At 40.4% G+C, this 27,222-nt stretch overlaps 1 protein-coding gene across 5 annotated transcripts in view; it reads right to left on the bottom strand.

Moving 5' to 3' along the window:
- The window catches only part of BCL11B (BAF chromatin remodeling complex subunit BCL11B), a 148,046-nt gene that overhangs the window by 11,213 nt on the left and 109,611 nt on the right, over positions 1–27,222 (bottom strand). The window contains exon 3 of one of the 5 annotated variants that reach the window (XM_043985043.1): positions 1,414–1,458. The exons of the other annotated variants lie outside the window; for them this stretch is intronic. Coding sequence (XP_043840978.1) covers positions 1,414–1,458 — 45 coding nt within the window. The remainder of the gene's footprint in view (positions 1–1,413; positions 1,459–27,222) is intronic. 5 annotated transcript variants of the gene reach the window in all.

Raw genomic sequence — 27,222 nt, 5'->3', positions numbered from 1 at the left:
TGACTGCCTGGGTTTTATTCTGACTGACAAGCCAATTATGAGCTTATTTTTTAATGACTGTACAAAACAAAGTCAAATCCTGCCCTGAAAACCTAGAAATGCTTTAGAAATGTCTACTCTACTCCAGTCACTAAATCACAGTTTTCTATTATACCACCTTCCCACCTTGCTCCCATACAACAGGCAATCAAGAAGCATTTATAAAGGGCCTACTATGCACTAGGCACTAGAGATGCAAAGTTTTTGTTTTTGTTTTTGTTTTAGTGAGGCAATGGGGGTTAAGTGACTTGCCCAGGGTCACACAGCTAGTAAGTGTTAAGTGTCTGAGACCAGATTTGAACTCAGGTACTCCTGACTCCAGGGCCAGTGCTCTATCCACTGCGCCACCTAGCTGCCTAGATGCAAAGTTTTTTAAAAATGAAGGTAAAGGGGCTTACTACATGCTAGGCACTAGAGATACAAAGGAAAAAAAAAATAAATGAAGCCATCTCTACTCTCAGAGAGATCAAATATAGAGGTAGGGCAGTTGTGGTAGACTGAGGTTCAGCTTAGAAGAATTATTAGAAGTTATCAAAGAGCTCAGATAATAAAACATTTTCATTCTGCTAAACCCAGAGGTCAGAGTATAATTCTGCAGACGTGTGACAGCCCCGGAAACTTCCCTGAGGTGAATTCACAGGTTTGCAAAAATCAAATCACCATTTCCCAAACTTGTTCCAATAAGCAGAATTCACCATTTTAGATCAAAATTTTAAAAACTGGGTAGGCAAATCTGCTACCCAAATATCAACAATGTAGACTCTGAGTACAGTCAGGAAAATAAGAGGCCCATCTTAGTGTCACCAAATCTTCTCTGCCAAACCAGGAGCCTTGTCGTTCTCTAACTTTTCATCCTCAGGTAAGAAGAGCAACAAACCAGGTACTGATAGATTTCCCCCACCACTCTCTTTCCCCTCCCCCTCTTCCCTGCCTTTTAAAAAAAGAGATTGGGTTTCCTTATCTCACCAAGGTTGGAAGTGCAGTGGACCCCATGTTGGACCCAATCCCACTAGTGGTTGGCATATAAGCTTTGAGCTGTTCCATTTTTGTTCTACTTAGGCAGCCTGCTGGGTACCACACCACCCCCTGACCCCACTTCCCACCTCCAAAAGTCCACCACATTGGTGTCGGACTCAGTGTAGACTCCCAATCTGTTTTATCCCTGCTGAAGCTTAGAACTCCTGAGCTCAAGAGATACACTAGTCTCAATGATGCCAGTTGCAGAGATTACAATCATCCCCTACCACTCTTTAACAAGCAAGTTAATGCTTGCTCTTCAAATATAGCCCATAAATGTATTAACCATTGGCTGTGCATAAAACTTTGTGCTATACAGTAAGAAAGTTACAAAGTTTCAATAAGAAAGGTTCCTACCTTCATGGAGTTTGCAATCTGACAAGACAGACACATGTAGATTAACTACAAAACACAACATGATGATAATGTGTATCAGAGAGGTACAAACAACACCAGTGAGATATAAGAGAGAAAGTCATTTGATTAGAGAGATTGCAAAGGTTTTAGTGAAGAGACAGTATTTGGATTTTTTAAATGGAGAGAACTTTAAAAGGAGAAAAAGATGGAAAGAAGTCATTTCAGGTACAGGGCGTAAGCAAGATGTAGTTTGGGGGAGAGGATGCTTTCCTTTTTAAATATTTTTACTACCAGCTAGTATATTTCCATATTCTAGTCCTTACTTTACTGACAAATGGGAATGAATTGAATGACCCTGGTTAAGTGTCTTTCCCTCTCCTGGCTTCAGTTTCTTCCTTTAGGAAGTATGGGGGAATTGGAATACATGACTTTCTAAGCTCCCTTCCCATGTTAATATTCTGTCTTCTCCCACCCTGTTATGCCCTAGTCATTTTTCTTCACTTTATTAGCTAGAGGAGACTGATTCCCTTGAACCTTCCCACAAATGCTGAAACTTCACATGGGAACCTTTCCATGATCTGTTCAAGAAATGTAGCTATAAACTCCAAGCGATATTTCCGGGTATGCCTTATGAGGTAACTAGAGCAGCAGTAAAACCTTGAAGGAATGTTAAGGCAGCCTCTGTCTATGGCTTCCAAAGTTCCAACAACGTGGAAATCGATACACTTAAAAGGAATGGCTCCCTTTACAGTTACTTTCAGAAGTAGAAGTTCATTGGACTTCCTCCTACAGACACCTTCCTCTTTCCCCCCATGCTACTTTCTCAAAGCCACTCCATTTTTAATGAGCATTTAAACAATTACTCCTCCTTATTATGCTAGTTACTCTAATAATACCAATAAAGGTATCCTTGATGCTCAATAAAAAACACACCTTTAACTGAATTATTATTAAATTAAAACCCCATAATTGAGAACACTAGTTAACGAGTGTTCTCACAAGACCAGCTAAAGGTACTCAAGCCAGGTGAAGATTTAGTGTTTTATAGGGAATGGGGGAATGAGCCACACAGGGGCTGAAGGGATCAAAATGTCTGCTTAAAGTATAGGAGAATCCTGTTCTGATCTCTAGAATGGGCTGAGTTTTGGGCAGTTGTCATCACACTCACAAATGCCTCTTAATGGCCTTTGCTCCTATCTTACTCTCAACTGATCATCTGCCAAAAAGAAACCATTTGGAAACGTTCTTCCCAACTATGTGACAGACAAGACATTTTTATGCAGACCAGTCTTTTGTTTTAGGTAATTAAATTTATGGAATTATGGAAGAATCTACACTGCTAGGTGCTGGGGATGAAAAAGCAAAAAGCAAAACAATAACGAGCACCTGTCCTCAAAGGATTTAGATTCTATTCTACTGAAAATATATGCAAAGTGATTTCAGGAATAGGAGAAAACACTAATAACTGGGAAAATCAGGCAGCATTTGAGATGGGCCCCAGCCTGATATTGTGGCTCCAGAATGGGACATGGGCTAGAAAAATCAGTAGATGGATATACCCATTTATTAGGCTCCAACCAAACTTTGTATACATGAATCCTCTTTCCTTATTTTAGGTTCCAGTTGAACCACTAGCTATTGCTTGAACTCTGAATCCCATCTTTCATCTGTGTGCCTTTCTTCATACAGGCTTTTTCCCATTTCTAGAAGGCTTTCCCGCTCCTGGACTCTGCCTCCCCAGATACTTATCTTCATTCAAAGCTCAGCTAAGGGACCATCTCCTACAGGAAGACCTTGTTCACTCCTTCTCTTGAAGGTGTTCTTTCCCTTCTCCAATTACAGGGTATTTATTAATCTGTGTAATATCTGTTAAAATGAATGAATGAGTGAATGGACAAGTGAGTGAATGGACAAGTGAGTGAATGAATGAATGAATGAAAAAGCCTTTATTAAGCATTTGCTGTGTGCCAAGCACTGTGCTAAATGCTGGGAATATAAACAGAAAAGTCAAGACATTCACAGATCTCAAGAACATCATAAAATTAGGGGAAACAACCTATATGGAGTATCCATAATTATTAGGGCAGTTTTAAACTAGTAAGGCTTTAAGCAAGTGAGGCTTAAAATTGCACCAAGAATTTTGGGATACCTAGTATAAGAATTCAGCCACAGAATGAATGAAAAGGCCCTAGAAGCCCTTAAGGTACAAGGGAAATTCAAATGGCAATTGCCCCATATTCCCCACTAAAATGTAAACTCATTAAAAGCTCTTTTGTTTTTGTCATAGGGTCCACATCATCCAGCAAGGTACCTTGCATGGAAGGTTCTTGGTAAAGTTACTGAACAGTCACAAAATCTGCAAAAAAAGAGATTACAATATTTGTCCCATATATCTCAAAGTGTTGTTATGGAACAGTTCTATAGAAAGGTGAATTCTGTTTCATAATAATACTTCTACAATCTAAATCACAGGGTTATTCTGAAGAAAGTACCTTATAAACCTTAAAGCACTACAGAAAAGTGAGCCATCATTATTATTATTATTATATTCCCATGAGTTCTCATAAATAAATGAATTTTTATAAATATATTTAACTTTTCCAATAAGAATCCAGGTTCAGTCAAAACTGAGGGCACAGTCTGCTAATTATTTTTCCATGCCATGGATATTAATCACTGTAAACTCTTTTTATCTCTCCACAAACATTCATTACAAAGCTATTTTATATGCAGTGTAATATGGTAGGGGTTCAGGAAGTGAGAGAAGAAAATAGACAGAATTCCTGGCCTCAGGGGGTTTACGATCTAGAAGCTAGGTTTTGTTGTATTTTAAAATGTCAAAACCACTATTCACTCCTAGGTTACAAGTCAGATTTGGTCCTCTGGCAGTAGTTTGCTGACCCCTGGTCAGAACGGTTTGCATGTGAGCACACACACACACACACACACACGTACACACACCCCCAAATCTTCATGTAAAAATGAGAAAAGCAATAATAAAAGACACTGTATGACGTAATGCCAGATGAATGGTACAAGTTATGATACGAGTTAAAAGGAGATAAAAGAACACAGAAATATGTTTTGCATGATTTCACATGTATAATTGACATTACATTTCTTGTCTTCTCAATGGGTGGGGGAGGGATGGGCAGGATAGAGAGAATTTGGAACTCAAATTTTTTTTTAAATGAATGTTAACAATAAATAAATAATAAATTTATTTCTTTTAAAAGGAGATAAAGGAGAGAGATAACTGTGAATAGAAGCCATACACAGAACAGCTTCACAGAGGGAGAGGTAAGAATTTAATGGGATACGAAGGAGAATGAAAGCATTTCAAAAAAGCAGGGGAGGTAGAAGTAGGAGGGATGGATGGAAACTTCAGTTGCAGAAACATGAGGCATGTTTGAGATTATAGGGAACAGACACTACTAGTTAAAGCAGAAGGGTATGTAAGGGAGAAAGCAGGAGATGTGGATGAAAAGTGTGGAAAGAAGGAATGAGAAGCTAAGGAAAAGAAACTGCCATAAATGTTCAAAGCTTCCCTACATACAGCTGTGCTAACCGAAAAGTTTGGCTTCATGACTATAGGGCATGAATAGAATCAAAGATATTATGATCCTATTTCTTATTTCTAGCCATTTCTTACACACACACACACACACACACACACACACACACACACACACACACACACACACACCCCTCTCTCTTTCTCACTGAAATTTTGAAGTGAATTTGCTCCTAATAAAAGTTCAGTATTGAACTAGGCCCTAAGAGGAAATAATAAAACACTGTCTCTTTAGGTGTTCCAAACCATTATGTGTGAGCATAATCTCAGAGGGATGACAAACAGCACTTTTCTTTAAGATTCAATTCAATGAACTTAGTTAGGCTTCACCATTCACACTGTTAAGGAAAGGTTGAAATTTAAGGTTATTTTTGATAGAGGGGCTGTACAAGTGTGCCCCAGAGAAGAGACCATCAACATTTTGCCAATGCTACTGGCCAAAAGGTATGCATGGGCCTTTCTTATCTACAACCTTTTCTCTACTACTCCTGGGGGAGATAAAGGTTCTTACATCTAAACATCCGCTGTGAGTCCTTGGGTTCTAGACCCCTTAAATCCTAAGAAGGAGCCAGTGCCTAGTAAGAAGCCTCTCTTTCATAGGAGTAGCCTACTACTGTGCTGAGCACACAAACAAGAAATATTGAATGATGATGATTCTGGCTTGGGAGAGTAACAAAAGCAACACATAGCAGTACAGTACAGTACAAATGTACGGTATCTGGCTCTCTCCTTTTCCTCTATCACATTCTATTCTGTATCATATTTGTTTGTGTATATGTTCTATCCCTCTAAGTAGATTGGAAGCTCCTTAAGGAAAGGCATTTATCACGGTAACCCTAGCAACAAGCATAATGCCTAGCACACATTAAGAACCTAAGAGAAAATAAATAAATAAACAAGCAAACAAGCAAATAAATAAATAAATGGATGGATGGATGGATGGATGAATGAATGAATGAATGAAAAGAAAAAAAAAGAACCTAAGAGATGTTTGTTAGATTAAATTCTAACCAAAGTAAGTTCCTCCTGTCCCCTACCCCCTAACATATTTATTCTCTCTACTAGAGTGAATAGAGGAAGGAAAGAAGAGGCATCTCCATTGTTCACGGAATATTGGGGGGAACGGGACTTTGAGGAATAAAGGAAGCAGCCTAGAGCTTCATAGGAGAATGTCGAAAGGATAATGAGAGGGTTCATTCCAACACATGGTCATTGAGTGTCTACAATGCTCATGTAATGCTAGGTTCCATGATCCCAACACTAAAGGGAAAGCAAGAATTACTAGGACAGTTGTCACAGAAAGAGTACTGGAATTGAAATCAGGTTGTTGTTGTTCAGTCATGTCCAACTCTCTGTGACCCCATTTGAGGTTTTCTTGGCCAAGAGACTGGAGTGGTTTACCATTTCCTTCTCTAACTTATTTTACAGATGAGGAAACTGAAGCAAACAGGGTTAAGTGACTTGCCCAGGGTCACCCAGCTAGGAAGTACCTGAGGCCAGATTTTAACTCAGAAAGGTGAGTCTTCCTGATGCCAGGCCCAGTGTTGTATCCACGGCACCACCTAGCTACCTTGCTGTGTGACTTCAATTGAGTTCTTTCCCTACCCTGAGCCTAGATGATGATGGATGGGTGGTGAGCCTGCCTGCATGTTACAGCTTTAATGTCCTATAATGGTGGTAAATAAGGGACCATCTTAGAATGTTAGACTTGGAGGTCATTGGGTTCTCCTCTGATATTTTAAGTTTCTCCCACCCAAGAAATCATCTAAGCACAAAAATTCCTTTGCCTGGCAGTCATTCTTTCCATTCTGGTTGTTGGCTAATCTCCCACTACACCCTTCATACATTCTGTGCCTCAGTCAGACTGGGCTATTCATCGTTCTCCCAACTTGGTTTCTGTTTTCACACCTCCATACCTTTGCCCACACTGTTTCCCTCTACACATGAAAAGCCATCCCCTCTCACCTTCATTGGTTAAAATCCTTCTCCAAGGGCCAACTCAGGGAGTAGCACCCCACTCCTTCCATTAACTCTCTCTCTTTTTTTTTTTTTTGATAGGGCAATAACAGTTAAGTGGCTTGCCCAAGGTCACATAGCTAATAAGTATCAAGTGTCTGAGGCCACATTTGAACTCAGGTCCTTTTGAATCCAGGGCCAGTGCCTTATCCACTATGCCACCTAGATGCCCCCTCCTTCCATTAACTCTCATAGCCCTTTGTGGGTACTTCTCTTATTGCACCCTTGGATTCTATTCTAAATCATAGCCACCTGTATATATGTCTTATCTCCATTAGTCACTAATTCCCCAGTGTAAGGGCAGGTACTGTGTCTTATTTAATCTTGCTAGCATTCCCAATGGAATAAAATGAACCATGTGATAGTTAGAGTTCTACATGGGTACATTCTACATGGCTACACTTTACAATTCACTCATAACAAGTTATGAAGTAGGTCATATGATTATCCTCATTTTACACATGAGGAAACTGAGGCTCAGAAACAGGAAGTGACTTCCTAGGATCTCACAAGGAATTAGTGTCAGAACCTTTGAATACAAGTCTAAGTCTCTCTCCACTACATACTGCTTCCCATTCAGGAATAAAGTCAAAGAAAGTTTTGTTATCTTCTGTAAGTAACCTTCTATATATTTTAACAAATAGCACCATGGAGGGCCTTACATTTCTTTAGCATTTGCAATCATGGATTTTTCCTGATGTTACATGGGACCTGGGTAAACACTGCATTTTTATTTTTCAAAGAGCTAATCTAGGTTAAGAGATTAAATATGGACAATTCCCCCCCACACACACAAAAAAATGAAATGATCAGGTTTGGGAAGGTCCCTAATATATTCAGGAATCTGTTCCTTATGCTGGCATGCCATTCTTTTTTATAAAAGAAGTCCTCTTCCAGGTGTCAGGAATATGCATGCAATCTAATCATATCAGAAATGATCTTTGTCTTCTTAGAATACTCCTGGCATTGTATTTACCCCCCACCCCTTATGTCCTTACGGTCTATATAATCCATTATAATTATTTGTCTATGTTCTCTACTATAGCGCCGGCTTTTTGAGGGCCAAAACTATCTTTTTCACTTTTTTTTATCCTTCAAAGGGCAAAGTACGAGGTCTTGTGTGTAGGTGATGCTTTGAAAATACTGAATGAATGAAAGGACACATGAGAAAATAGAGTCTTAGGAAGAAAAGGAGTTTTAAATTTCTAAAACAGTTGACATTTATAAATTCTTTTACACACATTATGTATCATTCAGTCTTCACAAGCATTCTGTGAGTTATTAACTCCATTTTGCAGAGAAACTGAGGCTCCGATAGGTTAAGTGGTTTTGCCCACAAAGCGAGTAAGGCATCAAATGTGAGATCTGAACATAGACTACTCCTGGATTCTAATACACCAGAGTGCATTAGTATCAAAGCTAGGAGAGACCGTATAATCAGACAACCAACAAACGGTATGTCCAATCTGGAAGAGATCTTAAATTTTTTTTTTAACATAAAATGCTGGAGCTTGAAGGAAACCTAGAAATCATCTAATCCAGTATTCTATAAATGAAGAAACTGAGGTCTAATTAGGGAAGCTCTCTCTATTTAAAGGAAGCCTGGGGTGATTCTTTTTGTAGAGCAAATAATCATTGCCTAATTATAAATGGTTTCCTTAAGTCTGAATTTAGTGGAGACTGTGTGTTACAGTGGATAGAAATTTGCCTTTAAAGCCAGGAAGCCTTGGGTTCAAGTATAGCCTTTGACTCATATCATGCGACCTTGTGCAAATCTTTTAAACTCTTGATGGTCTAGGCAATTCTTGCCAACCTGCATTTGCAAAAGGAATTTCTTCACCTAAGAATTCCCTGTAACAATGAAATCACGGGTTCTTCCCTATCTCGATTAGTGAGTAAGATGAAGGATGAAAATCAAGGCTTGTGAAAATGATTCTCCAGTCCTAATAGCACAATGTAATGGAAAAATCACTTGGTCTTCAAGCCTTGGCTCCAGCCTTTACCACCCATATTATGCTGGAGAAGTCCCTCCACCTGTCTCTGAGACTCACTCAGCTTCCTTCATCTGTAAAGAAGGGTAACAATATTTAACATGACCTATATCACAGGCTGTTGCCAAAAAAACGTGCTTTTCAAAGGTAAAGCACTATAATAATAATCAAAATGAAAGGTGGTGCACTTCAAGTTCAATCGTTAAAATCCTTGGTCCTAGCTAAAGGGCCTCCTCTCGGGAAGGGACTACCAACTGAAGCCCCCTATACCTGTAATTATTTATGCTTTATTCTTGATTGGGGCAAATATCCACTATTTGTATCCCTAGCAATCAGCACAGTATAAGTACTTAATAAATGTTTACTGACTGACTGCTATCTTTCTCCATTCAGCTTCAGATAGGACTTCGGTGAAAACAGAAGCCTGATTTTCCAAAACAAAGGGGTAGAGCAATTAGTCCAACACCTTCCATCTTGCTTATTATTTATTTATTTATTTTTTTTGTGGTGGGGCAATGAGGGTTAAGTGACTTGGCCAGGGTCACACAGCTAGTAAGTGTCAAGTGTCTGAGGCCACATTTGAACTCAGGTCCTCCTGAATCCAGGGCCAGTGCTTTATCCACTGCACCACCTAGCTGCCCCACTTAATTTTTTTAACAGCAACATAATGTCCTATATTCTTCTCCATCGAGATTCCCAGGATAAGGAGTTTTCATCTCTTTTACACAGGACAACAAGAAAACTATTTTTTAAATGAAAGCCATTTGGCAACTTGGGCCAAGGGATCGATTTGGCATTTATCTTGTACTAATATTATACATTAATGTGATTTAATGTAATATTGATGATAGCCTATATTTAAGATATATTTAAAGACACAGGTCATATATCCAAGTTCCATCTGATGGCCTACTCATACCACATAACATCAAATATGATGCAAATTCCAGCAATTCAATCCAACTCATTTCAATTCAATTTGGCACAGTGTAGTGGAGTCAGAGGGCCTGGGATTGGATTTGCTATTTACTTAATATTTGTTTGACTTTAAACAAATCACTTGAAATCTCTGAACCTTTAGTTTCTTCATCTGTAAAATGATCTCAATAGTGCCTTTCAGTTCTAAGTCCTATGAACCGACTCCAAAAACATGTATTAGGTGCCTACTGTGTGCAGCATCCTATATAGTAGGGCCTTGAGGAGATACAAAGTTTAGATACTACATAGTCTCTTCTCTCATGTGGTTCACAGCTTAATACAGCATACTGAATAGACAAGTAGCCACTTAGGAGTTTTTTAGCCCGGATCTGACCTTTGCTTTGCTAACTGATGTCAGACTATAAAACCCCAAAGAAGTATAAAATAGAGCAGGGGGAGGGGTCAAACGGAAGTAAAGGAGTGGGGAAAAAATTCAATATTGAAGAATCGATAACATATGAGCTGACTTCTAAATTACCTTCTCTGTGACAAGGGTTTCAATTAATTCTACACGTTTGTCATCTATACACTTTGAGTCTGTGAAATCACTTTCTGCTGAAGTAAGGCAGGGGTTAGCCATGGGGTGGTGAAGCATCACAACCTTGGCCTATAGAAGAAGTAGAAATTTGAGGCCAAGTCAAGCATCTTAACACAGGTCTGAAAAGGATGAAAAGACCCTACACAGGCTCTGTAATGTTCTTATAGGTAGTATCCCATTTGGAGTACTCATTAAAAGTCCTTCGAATTCTTAAAAGATGGCTATCTTCCTTTTTTTTTTCCTTTCCTTTTCTTTGCAGATGCCCCCAAAATAATGCCAGGCTTTTCTGAGATGGGTGAAATAGCAGAAAAGGCAGTGGGGTGGATTAGAAAGAATTCTGGCTCTGGAATCAGAAGATCTAGGTCTGAGTTTTGGTTCTGCAACTTAACTAGCTGAATAAAACAAGTGGCTGGGGAGGCCATTTTGATTAGTATATAATACCAGAGAAAGGGCAGCTCATTGCGGGGGGCCAGGGGAGAAGGGCCTGGTATTCAACTCCTGACTCTGTTACTTATAATTTGTATGACTTGTGCCAAGTCACTTAACCTCTCTAGGCCTCAGTTTCCTTATCTGTAAAATGATGATTTCTGAGTTTCCCTCTAGGTCTAAATGGGAAAGGGAATCAGCATTTTTATAATACCTACTATGTGGCAGGCACTGGGCTAAGCACTTTTACAATTATTACATTTTACCCTTATAGCAAACCTGAGACGTAGGCGCTATGATGATCCCCTTTTTATAGCTGAGGAAACTAAGGAAAACAAAAGTAAGGTGATTTGCCCCAGCTAACTCAGCTGCTAAGGGTCAGAAGCTGCATTTGAACTCAGGTATTCCTGACTCTAGGCAAAGTGTTCTCCCCTCCATGCTGTCAGCTGCTGATATGATGATATGGCTTCTCAAAATCTCAATTCCTCGACTGTCAAATAGAGAGCAAAACTTGCATTACCTTTGACACTAGGTTGTTGTGAGGGAAGCCCTGTGTAATTCAGAAGATGCTATAATAATAACTGGCATTTACATAACACTGCTTGAGTGATTCCACTTGATTCCCAGAGCCCTGAGTAGGATATTATGATTTTTTTTTTTGTTAGTAGAGATGAGGAAACTGAGGTTCAGCGAGCTTAATGATTTGTGGGTTGTCGCACAGCTAGTATCAGAAACAAAATCTGAAGCCAGGCCTTTCTGACTCAAAGTTCAGTACTCATATGCAACAGCTGTGCTATAGAAATAAGAGTTATAATGATGATGACAAACAAATCCCCCTAAAATCTGATAGGCCAATACTTCTTCAACAGAGTTCATGTTCCCCTAAGATGCTATCTTCTGATATGACACTAGAATTTCAGAGATAGAAATTTTAGTAAGGAAGGCAACCATGTTTGTCATCCAGGTGGCATAGTCTATAGAGTGCTGAATCTGGAGTCAGGAAGACCTGAGTTCAAATTTAGCTTCAGACCCTTAGTAGCTGTGTGACCCTAGGTAAGTAATTTATAACCTCAATCTACCTCAGGATAAAATGAGATAATATTTGTAAAGTGCTTTAAATTATAAATGCTAGCTATTTTTAATCTGATGGGATGGTGAAGAGTGAATTATTAAATAATCAGTCAAAGGGTAGATTTTCTTGGGAGAGGAGATGATGGTATGGCCCTCTGTGTGTAGGCTCTGCACCGTGCTTTATTTGAACTGTCTCCTAAGAACCAAGGTAGGTACCTCATCATGGTTAATGGATGAAATACTCTTTTTGCTTTAATTCTTTAACAGACCTGCTTCTTTAAATCCACAAAATCTCCCCGTTCCACCCTAAGAAGTATTGTAAGGGTTGTAAATCTCATTTTAATAGAATGTACATTTAGCTATGAGGAGATAATTGACGTTATGGAGAGCTTCGATGCTGAATTATATAGGTTATCTAATACAAAGGGGACTCATTACGGAAGCACTACAAACAAGCAGTAATATATGTATATTGTTCTGAGTGGCGTTATAGCAAAAGTGTTCAGGTCCGCAGGGATTTATAAAACACAAAAAAACAGCAGACGTGCACTTGTAAATTTGTTTCATTTGTCTCTGAAGTTAAAGGTTATTCCCTTGTTCTGAATTTGTAATAAAAACATGCTAGGCTAAGGTTTGTGGAGGATGTTTGAATATTTAAATTGTGTCTAATGATAGGCAATTATAGGGTAGAAACTGGACTTTGCATCGCGCGGAGCATCAAAGCATTTTCCTCCAGGAAATCTATTTATCTTTGGTGCTTTCTACCGGGCACGTTCTCTTAAGGTGTGTGGCATCCTGGCCGCTTGCAAAGTTAACCGTATCACGCCGGTTGCCCAAGCCCAGCCAACAGCACCAGGTCCTGTTTTTGTTTGGTGTAAAAATCTCCCCATAAATCTCCCGCACTAATGACTCTGGAAATGGGTTCTCAAGGGCGGGATGCTCCGAGCCTTCCTCCCCTAGAGGAGCTCTGGTCAGATGTCTTGGGGGGGGGGGGGGCGGGCAGCAGAAAGGAAAAAGGGGGAGGGAAGCAGAGAGGAAAGAGAATTTCCCGGCCTGGGTCACTTTTCCTCGCCCCGCCCCCCTCTTCTTTCCCAGCCCCACCTAGCCCCTGGGAAAGAAAGCTGGGGTCGGAGGGGAGGGGTACATGGGATGGAGAAGAGGGATGCTGAGAGGGCGCGGATGGAGGATGCAGGATGCGATGTGGCGGCAGTTGAGAAGGCTGCAGATAAGGCTTGCTCCTTCCCGGAGCAGTGCGACAGTCTGTTCAGGTTAACCAACTGCGTAAGAATAACTCCAGCCGACTTGTCACCGAGTACAAAAGTCATCAGCGAGTGAATGTTCTTTTCTGCACCGCAATTAAGACGAATCAATACGACGTGCCACAAATGGTATTTTACTCTCAATAAGAACCCGGGCTGAGTTTATTCAGAATATTTTAGCGCTTCCCCAGGGGATTTTGGTCCGACGCAGATGGCAAATAAAGTACTCAGCCTAAGGCTAGAGCACATTATGCTAATTCTAATGTCAGATGTACTTTAATATACAGCTCTATTTAATCACCCCATTATTTCACATTTCCATATGAAAACCTGCGGCACTTCGGCAGAGCCGTCACTCGGCGACAATGCCAGCTTCCTTCAACCAGAGCTCCCTGCAAAGGAGGGGCCAAGGCTGGTCATTCTCGCCAGTCAAAATGTTACAGTTTCAAAGTTTCATCCTTGCCTGAATTTAAAGCTGATCTCCGGGTGCAATTAGCAAATCACTCTCCGAGAATGCTGAGATATACAAAACACTCCAGGAGGTGTGACTTAGGAAATATCGTCCCTACCCTAACACACACACACACACACACACACACACACACACACACACACACACACACACACACACACACACACACACTGGCATCTGTGGGGGCACAAGCAGAAACACGCAGGCATGCACACTCACACAATAGCATTTTCACACTCAGACGGGCACACTTGGGAACACACAGGCACATACAAAGACTCATGCAGGTATCATACATAGACACACTGATGACACTGAGGGAAGAAACTACCCTTCCCTTTCTTTGTATTCCCAGCACTTGGCAGAGTGCTTGGCACATAATAGGTGCTTAATAAATGTTTGGTGTTGTCTTGACACAGAGATATATAGAAACAAGCATGTGCACAGATTTGGAGCTGAAAGAGATCTTATGACATCTGATCAAACACATCTCGTCTTACATGTGAAGATACTGAGGACCAGAGTGGGGAACCTAAGTAGATGAAGGTCACACAAATTATAAGTGGCAGTACTGCATTTAGACCTATCTGCTCTCACATTTATTAAGCACTTATTATATGTTAGGCAGTGTGCTAAGCAGGGGGAATACAAAGAAAGGCAAAACAGAGATCCATATATAGAATCATACTGTTTTACACACACACACACACACACACACACACACACACACACAGAGGCACACTGAGAGAGAGAGAGAGAGAGAGAGAGAGAGAGAGAGAGAGAGAGAGAGAGAGAGAGAGAGAAATACAGGTATACCCAGGGACAAACTTAATCCATTTGCAACAAATAAGGTATAAAAAAAAATTCACTTGGGCAATTTAACCAATAGGCACAGTAAATCACTGACAAAAGCACCAATGCTTTCTAGGTTTGTGGCTTCTTTCACTAAGAAGACAAATGCAGTTGACTCAGCTGCTGATATATAGATGTCTAAATCAAATAATCTTTTTCTGCTGATCAATACTACTTGCCTACCCACAACCAACATTAAGCTACTCTGACTGGACTCTCATGGAGCCAGTCATCCCTACTGATGACTCACAGAATGGATATTATAGCATCTAACCAGCCTAGACTAGGCAAAGTGTGGACACAGAAATACTTATGTGTGCAATGAATCACGGAAGTTAAGAATAACAGACTCCAAGAGTATCAGGACTGGAAGGGGCCTTAGGAAAAAACGCAGAACTTTATATAAATGGCAGAAATGGCCTTGGAAGTATGGAATGCTAGAGCTTGGAGGGACCTCGGGTCAGAGAACACAGAATATGCAAGCCGAATGAAGTTTTAGAATTAGAGAATGTAGAATATCAAAGTTGGAAGAGACCTTAGAAGCATAAAAACAAAGAATGTTAGAACCAGGTGGACACTGAAGGGTTATCTAGTATAATTTATTCATTTTAATTAAGAAATTTGAGGATAGGGAGTGATATAGGTAGTAGGTGGTGGAGGGAGTGATGGGGACATAGGTCAAACTGCAGATCCCCAAATATATTGGGAAACAATAGATTTGAATTTTGGAAAGTCAAGGAGAGGGGAGAGCCACTTGATTCTAAACTATCGCTCTTATTCTTCCAAAAGATCCTACCAAGTTTAGCAAACTAGTTAGGAGGCTGAGGGGGCTGTGGAAGTGGAGCAGGGCAACAGTATTCCATCCATCCAAACACATTAATAAATAAATATTTTTTAAAATTATAATGATAATGTCGAGATATAGCCCAGTAATCTAAACCAATAGTTGGAGAGGAAATATGGTATGGTGGATATGCCACTGGATTTGGAGTCAGGAAGACAATTGACTTCTCTGTACCTCCATTTCCTCATCTGTAAAATGAAGGGGATTGGATTCAGTGAACTCTAAATTGGTCACTTATAGACCTTAATCTCTTGATACTATGATCCTAATCTAGATTCAATGAAAGATGGGTTTGGATATACAGGCAACAGCTAATACCTGACCCAACTTGTTTCCAAATTGTAAATCAACATTTAAATCCACACATATGGGGCGGCTAGGTGGTGCAGTGGATAGAGCACCGGCCCTGGATTTAGGAGTTCCTGAGTTCAAATCTGGCCTGAGACACTTGACACTTACTAGCTGTGTGACCCTGGGCAAGTCACTTAACCCCATTGCCCCGTAAAAAAAATAAAATAAAATAAAAATAAATAAATCCACACATATGAGGCTTGGAACTGGTTATAACATACATTCAACAAATTAGTTGCTCAACTTTGAGCACACTGGGTGAAATAAATTCCTTAAGCAAAATGGCAGAGCAGAAAAAGAAAATGAAAGTAAATGCAAGGGAAAGCAACAGTGGAAGGACTAATGAATTGTGATTAAGTAGACCTGGGTTTGAGTCAACCTGCCACTAACTAGATACAACCTCAGGCAAGTCACCTGACATTTCTGGATGTTTGTTTACTGGCTTCGGAATAGATGACTTAGCACAATGACAGGCACCTAGCAGGTGCTCAATAAATGTTTATTTATTGGCTGATTGTAAGGTGTCCGAGCTCTAGCATCTATGCATCTATGAAAGAAATAAAAGGAGAAAAGTAAAAGAAAAGAAAGATCTTTATTTGAACTACCTTTTGAATGATCCCATATGACATAAGCATTTGGAGGATGACAGCCCAAAGAAATAGAATGGGATTCTCAGCATCTTCCACCACTTGATTTTTAACAAATTTATTTCACAAACTCTGAATGAGAAATTATTTGGATGAAAGATACTTGATAATTTAAAAAGTAATATTAGAGCTTCCAGAATATTTTTATTACTAATTTAAGTTCAGTTATAATGTTATATCATCCCCATCATCAAATTATCAGTATCACCATCAGATCACCCTGAATTCAGGAGCCATCCCACCAACATCACTATCCAGGTTTCCTCTAACTTCAGCTCTTATTGCTACATCTCTTTTAATTGCCTTTGGGAAAAAATACTGGAAATTACTTTTCAATTTTCTAAACTCCATTTTCCACTCTATTACTATTGGTTGTTTGTTTGAGAATAGATGCTAATATTCTCTAGATACACTGCCTTTCTTCCTTTTGCCCAGGTTAGTTAAATAGGCTGCATCTCCTTAATTTCGATATGCTTTCCTTGAGAAAATATAGTTGAGTCTAACAAACAAGGTAGAGAGAGAGAACTGGGGGGAATAAATAATATATAGTATTTGTTGGTTTATTTGGGAAAGAAGAAAGGAGGTAAAGGGAGAAAGTGGGAAAGAAAAGAAGAGAGGAAAGAAAAAGAGAAGGAAGAGGAGAGAACTCATGCATTATTTATTCTTGGCAATAAACAAACTTGTGGAATCCCAGTCAATTTCCATCATTATGGAAATCATTTGAATTCCAGAGTTGGCTAGAGCTGCAGCTTATGGAAGCTCCTACTGAGCTCTGGGTCCTGTAAAGGAAAATCTAACACTGGATGAGCAGTGAAGGAGTAAGGGGGGAGCCAAGGGAAGGAAGGAAAAGAAGAAAGAAGGAAAGGAAGAAAGAAGGAAAGGAAGGGAGGAAGGAAGGGAGGGAGGAAGCAAGGAAGGGAGGAAGGAAGGGAGGAAGGGAGGAAGGGAGGAAGGAAGGAAGGAAGGAAGAAAGAAAGAGAAGGAAAGAAATCATTATAAAAATGTGTTCCACCTTACCAAAACATCAGTTATAGAAGAAGCAGGGATCTCAGGGGCTGCCCTAGATTCAACAGTTAAGATCTGATCTATGCAAGCGGCGGCTGCAGGAGATTAAAACCCAAATTTATTTCCTGAAGTGAGAAAGATAAAAATACAATTTCTGCTTCTTAAACACCACTCGTTATGCTGCCACAACACAGCAGGGGGCCAAGAAATGACCATGCAAGCTTCCATTCCCTACCCCCCCACCCCACCCCCTTCCAGGATTCAGTGAGATTACATAAGAAATACAATGAAAAGAATGCAAAGAATCCCAAACCCTTCGAGAATGTTGCTGCCTCTAAAATATTTTTAGAACAATCACTGTAGTAATTCTTCTTAGTTGTAGAAACACTCTAAATCAGAAAGTCAATTTTTCCTCTATTTGCAGAAGTGAGCTGGGTTCACTGGAAAGAAGCCTGTGTTTTGTTTGGCTGCTGTTCACATACTGCCTTGGCAGAGTTTCCTTGGATAGCTTACAGTGGATCTCACTCTTGCATACAGTAGCACTTTCATTTTAACCGCCCCAGCCACGCTTTTCTAATAACACACTGCGAACTGAAAAATCCCTATAAGCACAGTTCTTTAAAGCTGTAATAGAGGAGGGCTTTTTGCCCCCTTCAACAATGAGGACTATAAACTGGGGCTGGTGCTTTTAATAAAAATATGTGAATCTCGTTAAAAGAGTGGCGTGCTGGAAAAGGAAACAATATGGGCACGTTCTAGGAGCGTGGTTCTTTTCTCCTGTGAACGTGCATGCACACGTGTGTGTGTGTGTGTGTGTGTGTGTGTGTGTGTGTGTGTGTGTGTGTGTGTGTGTGCGCGCGCGCGAGTGCACGCACGCTCGCGAATACACAGAGCCTCCTAGAACCACAGAATGTCACATTTGGAAAGACTCAGAGCACTGAATGGTAGAGCTGGAAGAGACTAGTCATGGAACATGGAATGTAGAAACTGGAATTGTAGAACACTGAACATCCACCAAATGGGTCGTTGAGACCTTCAAGATCCTTTAATCCACCCCCTCTCATTTGACAGGTGAGAAAACTGACATCCAGACTAGGGAAATTGATTGCCCATGTTCACAGGGCTAGTAAGTGGTAAAGACAGAACCAGAACTCGGGCTTCTGACTCTTACAGTCCAGGGCTCCTTAACCCCCTAAAAAAAGAGTAGAAAGCAAGTACTTCTAAACCTGTTCCAGGTCTGATGCCATATCAAGAAATCAAGACTTTTCAAACAAACAAGCACAACAATTGGAAACATTCCATCCCTGGGCTGTAATCTTGGCATGAGGTTGTTTGCAATGGTGGGAGGAAGGATTTGTAGCGGAGGGAGGGATGAGTGCTTCGTGGTGGGTTTACAAATAGCACCAACTTGTTAGCCACCATCAAGGTCAGGCTACTCTATGGCAACTACTGCATTTGCTGTAAATGCTTTGGAGAATTGGACAACCTTTGCATCCATCCGCCGGTTTTGTCTTTTATTCAGTAGGCCGATTATGCCTGCACAGAAAGTTGTCACTCAAGAGAACAGATTCCCAGGTACAATTTACATTTCTCTCTGGCATCTCGAAATGTAGTTATTTCAGCCTTTTAAAACTCCCTCATCAACACTGTCTTCACTTCACACTTTTCTCTTTCTTTCTCTCTGTGTTGTTTACAAAGGTTTCATTATGTTTTCAACTAATCAGAAAGGCCCTGCTAATACACAATTAACATGTGATTATAAAAAAAATTAAAATAGCTTCCAGAAGAAGGAAATGTAATTAAGTAGAGAATGCCTTTCAATAAGTGCTCGCTTTAACCCACTGTCAGAACACGGTTTAGGTTAGTCTACAATGGATGGAACAGATGCCAAGGGCAGGATGTTAAAAGCAAATAAAAAAGGGCTATTTTCTTGGGGAATAATAACCATCAACTCCAAACAACAAGCTGAAGAACATCAGATTTCAGCTGTTGTGAGCTGACCTCCTGGTTCTCCTCCCACTGTTTCAAAGGGTCCTTTCTGTTCATTTGTGTGGGTTCCCCCCGCCTTTCACCAAGAAAATGATATATTAGATCTAAACTTTGGATGATAAAAATAAGTAAAATTGAATTTTAAAAAAAATCTGTCACATCAACACTTCATGGAGGTTCTAAAGTATGGCCATCCAGTGGCTCCATTAGTGCCACTTCAGTTAACGGGCAGCAATGTTTTCACTGTAAATCTTTCTTGGCAGAGATTCAGGACTTGTCTGTCTAAAGTGTCCGCAGCCTAGCAATGGTTCCTTTGCTTCAAACTCAAGGGCACAAGTTGACAACCTTAGGATTTTTTTTTGTTTTGTTCTTTTTCTCCCAATGACCAATGCAATCAAAGCTAGGCATTTTTATTTGCTCTGTCATTTTACTGAGGCCCTGGTGATTTCTACCTATCTATGGGGTCTTAAAAAAAAAAAAAACTAAGAGACAAACAAATAAAAACCAGGTCACTTGGTCACTAGATTGAAAAGTAAGAAGACATAGATTTGAATTCCAGTTAACACGGCCATCGAATGCCAGTGTGATCTTGAGGAAGACAACTCTCTGGGCCTTGGTTTCCTGCTCTGTACAACAAGGGAGCTAAATTAGATGATCTCTGAGGTCCCCTCCTGCTCCAAGTCCTGTGATCCCATGAAACCATTTATTGAAGTAAGCAGGAGATTGCATAACAAGTGTGTCCTTGAAAATAACATCCTGGGTTTCTCCACAACTCGACTAAACATAACCAGAAACAAATGAAATCACTTAGTGCAATACAAGGGGAAAAGCTTCCATGGAAGTGCCCTCTTTGCTTTCCCTGTATCTACATCACAAAACAAGACCTCTGAGCACCTGAAATCCCAGTGGATTCATTGGCAATTGAGGTAATAAGATTTGCAAGGTTAAAATTCCATTTATATTCTATCAGGCCCAAAGAGCTCCCAGACTCTGATATGACTGGCATGGGAAAGTATGTTGGGAGAGATTTCGATATTAGTGTTTCCCATACTTGCCTTGATGGAGTCAAGTGTGGCTTTCAAATAACCATGGAAATCAGAGCTAGAACAAGCGGGCATTAGATTACCTCATCCATCCTTGTGCTGGTGGTATGGTCTTTGTTGTAGCATATGACTAAGAACACTGGCTACAGGAGCTGCACCGTGTTTGATCACAGAATCAGACAATCTTAGGATAAATCATAAAATCCCCAGAGTTGAAAAGGGTCCTTAAAGGTCAACAGTCCTCCCTAGTGCAAGAATCCCTTCTCCAGAAATGGGCTTAGCCACTTTCTCCTGGCAACTAGTCACACAAATGAACAAAGCTCAGCCTGATGCCAGCTTTAGCGTGGAAGCCGGGGTGTTATTTGTGCTGAAGAAATGCTAAGAAAAGAAATCTTCAGCAGCTCTATCATCCCACATGCCTGGAATTTTCTCCTCCTGGGGGGAGGGGAGGAATATTTCTGGAGTAATGCAAGCAGAATAAGCAGTGAAGATTTATAGATTCTGGATCATAGGAACATGCATAGATTTAAGAGCTGGAAGGGACGGCTGGAGTGATATAATGGCGATAGGAATAGCTGATATTTATATAACACTTGAAGATTTTTGGAGCGCTTTACATATATTACTTCACTTTTAAGCCTCACAACAACCCTGGTTGTTGGCTGACTAACATATTATCCCCATTTTCCAGAAGATGAAACTGAGGTAGACAGAGGTCAAGTGACTTGCTCACAGTCACTTGAATAGCATAGCAAAGCTAGGATTCAAATTCAGGTCCTCTGATTCTCAAAATACAGTGTGCTCCCTATTTTACTATTTTTCCTCCAAGTAGAAGATGACAATACTAACTATAAGAAATGACGAAAAGTAACACTATTTCAAAATACCATAAATCAGCCCATTTTAGTTTTCCAAATGCTGGTGGCACTACTACTTTCCACACAAACACAGTATTTTAGAACCCCTTAGAATCAGAGAGTCATAGAAGCATCTGATGGCACAGTGGCTAGAGTAGGAGGCCTAGAGGCTAGAAGACCTGAGTTGAAATCCTACCTTAGACACTTACTAGCTTCATGATACAGGACAAGTCACTTAACCTCTGTCTGCCACAGTTTCCTCAGGTCTAAAATGGGGATAATAATAGCACCAGTCTCCCAGGGTCATTGTAAGGATCAAATGAAATAACTATAAAGCACTTAGTACAATGCCTGGCACATAGTAGGTAGGCACTATTTAAATGCTTATTCTTTTTTGGAGAATACTGTAAATTGGACTTAAGGAACAGAACCTTAGAACTATGGAAACACTGAATGTTGGAGCTGAAAGAATTTTGAGTTCCGATTCCTAGGCCCACGTTCTTTTCAATATTTTCAGCACTTACTCTGCAACTAACTCATCACTTCGTTGTTCACTCACCAGACACTGCTTTCAGGTCCCCTACTAAAGGAAATACGCTTAAGTTCAAAGTCCAGTTTGATCTGCAGGGACCCATTTTACACCTTGGTGTTACTTATTTGAGATTTCTGAGACCTTTCTCTATAAGCAGCTCAAGAGGGTGGGGCACTACACAAAGAACTTTGTAATGACCATTCTCTAAACACAGTGAGGCAGATGCATCAAAGAGCATAATTAGGCTGCTTCCTACACATAGCAGGCATTTATTCAATGTATTCAAGTCTCATCAATTTTTTTTTTCAGCACCTAAAAGGTACAGTGACCCGCACTGGCTCCATGCAAAGTATAAAGCACTATAGAGAGACTACTGCCTGCTGGGAAGTAGACAGGAGGAAGGAGGAGGATCTGGGAAGGTTTCCTGGAAGAGGAGGTATTTGAGGAGAGCCCTAACATTTCAACAACTACAGTTTGAGAGAAAAGGCTATTTTAGGTGGAAGGAATGGAGTTAGCAAAATCATGAAGACTAGGAAATGTGAGATATGTTTAAAGGAACAAGTCGTCTAACTTGGCTAGGGTATAGAGCATATAATGGAAGAGAGTGTGAGATAAAGCTGAAAGGGTAAGTTGAGGCCATTTTGTAGAGGATCTTGAATGCCAGGGTAGGAATTTGAAGCTATCCTTTACGAGACAGGTAATCTATCACCCATGTAAGTGGTGGAGTGATAAAACGCTTTCTCTGCTTTGGAAAGGTTAGTCTGGAAATGTCTATGGTATAGAATGAACTGGGAAGGGAGGAAATATAGTTGACAAAGGTGATTTTGAGGAGTTTGGGCTAGATATGAAAATGGAGGATAAAAAGAGAAGCTAAAACAAATGAAGTGGTTCATGGAGGTCCTTTATTCTTTCTTTCTTTCTTTCTTTCTTTCTTTCTTTCTTTCTTTCTTTCTTTTTTTGGTGAGGCAAATGGGGTTAAGTGACTCGCCCAGGGTCACACAGCTAGTAAGTGTTAAGTGGTTAAGTGTCTGAGGTCCGGATTTGAACTCAGGTCCTCCTGACTCCAGGGCCGGTGCTCTATCCACTGCGCCACCTAGCTGCCCCTATATACATTTTAATATTAGTATTAGTAAGAATCATCACCAAAGGACTGGCTCCCAATTAGGTAATAAATTTATTCAGCCACAGCAGTTTCTGAAGAGTATCTTCTAAGATGTTCTGGGTCTGTGATTGATAGCATCCTTGGGGGAAGAAATCACAAACCAAACCTGAACGAGAGCTTTCCTCTCCAATGTACTTGAGCAATCTTCATTCAGCCTTAGCTTGAAGACTTTCAGGGAAGTGAAATCCGCCATCTGCCAAGTTAGCCATTGCACTGTGGGACAGCTCTGAGGATAAGAACGTGGGTGCTGACATCAAGCCCAAACCTGCCTTTCTGAAATTTCCACTTAGTCCTTTTAGTTCTGCCCTCTGAGGTCGGGCAGAACAAAGCTGAGCCTTCTTCCACATGACAGTCCTTCAGATGCTTAAAGACAGCTCATATGTCCCGTGGATTCTTGAATTATTCAAGTAATAATTTAAGAATCATGGATTCCTGAGTTGCTGAAAGTAATAACTCAAATTTCTTATAGCAAGGCATTGTTTACAAAATGTTCTCCTCTCAATTTGTCTGTGAGGGAGGCAGAGTATTATAAGGTTTCTGACAGACTTATGAATGCCCACTGCACTAATGCAATATGGAGAGTTGGAACAAAGGCACTATGCCTACTCTCCTTAACATAGCTTGCAGCCAGGTGGTATAGTAGAGAGAATCAGAAACACCTGAGTTCAAATCCTGCCCTCATACATTTACTGGCTGTGTGGCCCTGGACAAATCACTCACCCTCTCCCAGTCCCAAGTTCTTCATTTACAAAATGGGGATAATAATAGTACCTACCTCATAGATATTGCTGTGATGCTAAAATGAGATGATTGTAAAGCACATTATAATCTTTAAAATATGATAAAATACTATTATTGTTGTTATATTGTTATTTTGTGCATGGAATCTAGACCTCTTGCCCAATAATAAATTACTGAAGCAAACAGAAACGGCTTGTTAGGGGAAAAAAGAAATCTGTCCTGTTCTGGAAGGTAGAACCCAATCAAAGGGGAGGATGGCGCTATTAGAAGACAGGTAGTATAGACAAAAGATGTCCATAATTGGAAAGAGGCTTCTGAAGCCATCCAGTCCAACTCCCTTATCTTACAGATGAGGAAACCAAGGCACAAAGAAACTAAATTATTGGCCCAAGGTCACCTGGATGACAAGATTTGAACCCAGCTCCTTTGCCTATAGAAACAGGGCTTGTGCTATGGTCCCTCTTCTAATAAGACAGAGGATAGCATGTTCACTTTGGTCTACTTCAGAGCCTAGGAAGTAGGACCAGAGGAAGATAGGGTTTTAAGTTACATAACAAGAGAAAAGGGAACAAATTTGTAGTTTGAACTGAGAATTCTTCTGAGCAGTGAGCAAGATCAAGGCGCTCTTGTTAACAGGAAGCAGTTATGTTGTGAGGCTGCAATTAGAACAAAACAGGAGGTGGATGAGAAAACATTACAGATCTTTCCTTCTTCTGGGAGGAAAACTGTGGTACCGTGGAAGGAGCAGTGAACTGGGCGTCAAGAAACCTGTAGTCTACTCTCTTCATCTCTCTAAGACTCAGTATTACTCATCTCTAAATGGGGATAATATTTGCATGACTACTTCACAGGATCCGAGCAAAGGAAGTGCTCTGTCAACTGTCAAGTCCCATAGAAATGTGAGTGGGTCTCGTGGCGTGAGCACGTTCTTTGCCTTTTTCTAGCAGTAGCTTGGGAATTTTAAAAATGAGAAACTTAAAGAGGAACGGGATGCTTTTTAAAGCTATGTACAGTGCACTTCCATTCTATTAATCCACTTTCAACAAACATGAAGACATCAAGTCATATCCTTTATCTGTTTCCTAATTTGTCTAGCAGAGCTGACTTCACTGAGAACTGAAACTTGCTTTAAGCAAACCTTAACAAAGCCCAAGCAGAACAGGCAGGCCACCCCAAAAAGAAACCATTATGCCAGAAAGAAAATGAGCAGGTACGATCATCACTGCCTATGTACTGAATGTCTGTGGGATCTTGTCACCCCAGAAGGTTCCAAGCAGCAGTGTGAAGTAGATAGGGTAAAGACATTGGGGTCAGAAGAGCTGTATCCCCATCACATCTCTTATCAGTCCATATGACAAATCTACTTCATTTTTCAAAGCTTCAGTTTCCTTCTCTGAAAGATGGAGTTCATCATTTCAGTCCAGCTTCCTTAATAGGGTTAATGTAAGGAAAGTACATCAGAAACCAGGGAATTCACGTTATTGGAAATATGAGGGAAAAGGAAGAAAGCATTTATTAAGTGCCTAGTATGTGCCAGGCATTGCACTAAATGCTTTACAAATATTATCTCATTTGATTTTTAAAACAACCCTGTGAAGTAGGTGCTATTATGATCCTCCTTGAAAGATGAGGAAAGATGCGGAAACTGAGGCAAGGGTTAAGTGACTTGCCCACGGTCACAAAGCTAGCATCTGGATCTGGATTTGAACAGGTCTTCCTGACTCCAAGCCCAACACTCTAACCACTGGACTACCCAGAAGTCTCAAAACAGACAGCAGACATGTGGTTCCTGTATATGGTTCTTAATACTGGAGGTCTGAATTTGGTTGATTGAAAGATCCAGGATAAGAGAAGAAAGAGGTTACAAGTTAGTGCTTGACAAGATACAGAACTACTCATCTCTCAGGGCCTCATAAAAGGCTGGGGGTTCGGTAGATGACATCTAAGGTCTCTTCTACCTTTAAATTCTATGATCTGATAGCCTCCCCTTAAGTCACTGACTAGTTGAAATAGTGACACACAGATAGAGCTTCCGTGTGTGCCCTCCAGCGTATAGTATAATTGTCGTTTTTTTCTACAAAGGTGGATCCAAATGGGCTCTGGCCAAGAAGTTTGAACATTATCATCATGGTTCTGATGACAATCATTCAGATTGAGTTAGCTGAAAACTCTTTAAACCCAAACTCAAGTGAAGCTCATGTCCCTTAAGCTCAGTTTCTGCATCTGTAACTCCAGAATCAATCACAGGTAGGTATCAGTTTAGCCTGCCTTAACTTTACCAACTACTCTTTTTTAAGAAGATTAAAAAAAGACACTACTGCTACCGGCTACCATCTAGGAGAGGCAATATGCCTGCCACACATATTCTTAGTCTTCCAATTTTTAGATCAGAGGGGCAGATTCAGAGATTGTTCTCACCTTCTCCAGCTTGACCAAATGGCTGTTTTTTGTTTTGTTTTTGATTTTCTTTTTTTTTGGCTTCTAATTGTGCTCCCGGGACAACTGGATCTTCCAGCCATTGTGGATCTTTGTTATTGTTGTTCAGTCATGTCCAACTCTGTTTTCTTGGTAAAGATATTGGAGTGGTTTGCCATTTTCTTCTCTAGCTTATTTTACTTACTGAGGAAAGAATGGGTAAGTGACTTGCCCAGGGTCTTACAGCTAGTAAGTATATGAGGCTGGATTTGAACTCAAGTCTTCCTGACTTCCAGGCCTGGGCTCTAACCACTGTACCACCCAACTGCTCCACCATAGACTACCCTGCTTACTAATACTCTGGTTGCTTATGCTGAACTGAATACTACAGATGGACTAAATTGATACCTTGGAGTAGTCAAACAATACAAGTGGCAGTGACAGCCAGCTTTGTGCCTTATCTTCAGTAAGGCTATCCCAAGGGAATGATGTATACCATGGGATGATGGAAAAAGGGTCTTGGAGTATGAGTATGAATCCCAGTTCTATCACTTATCTAACCATATGGCTCTGGGTAGGTCATTACCCCAGTCTGAGCCTCTTGTTTCCTCATTTGTAAAATGTGGGTGATAACACACATCTCACCAATCTTAGGGTTATTGGGAAAAGTATATCATAATTCGATTCAATCGACATTTATTAAGCCCCTGGTATATACAAAAGACTATGTGGATATTGGTAGGGAATAAATAGTTCAAAAAAGAGATGATCTCTGCCCTAATGGAGTTTGTAAGGGGAGAAGATACAAAAGCAGGTAACTAATATAAAATAACACATAAAAGGCATCTTCTTCAGTTGTGTCTGACTCTGTGTGACCCCATTTGAGGTTTTCTTGGCAATGATACTAGAGTGGTCTGCCATTTCCTTCTCCAGCTCATTTAACAGATAAGGAAACTGAGACAAAAAGGGTTAAGTGACTTGCCCAGGGTCACAGAGCTAATAAGTGAGTCTGAAGCCAGACTTGAACTCAGGAAGATGAGTCTTCC

This window comes from Dromiciops gliroides, chromosome 2 (assembly GCF_019393635.1).
Source record: "Dromiciops gliroides isolate mDroGli1 chromosome 2, mDroGli1.pri, whole genome shotgun sequence".
Classification (NCBI taxonomy): domain Eukaryota; kingdom Metazoa; phylum Chordata; class Mammalia; order Microbiotheria; family Microbiotheriidae; genus Dromiciops; species Dromiciops gliroides.
Note: the sequence above shows the minus strand (reverse complement) of the source record. Positions and strands in the feature narration are given on the sequence as shown.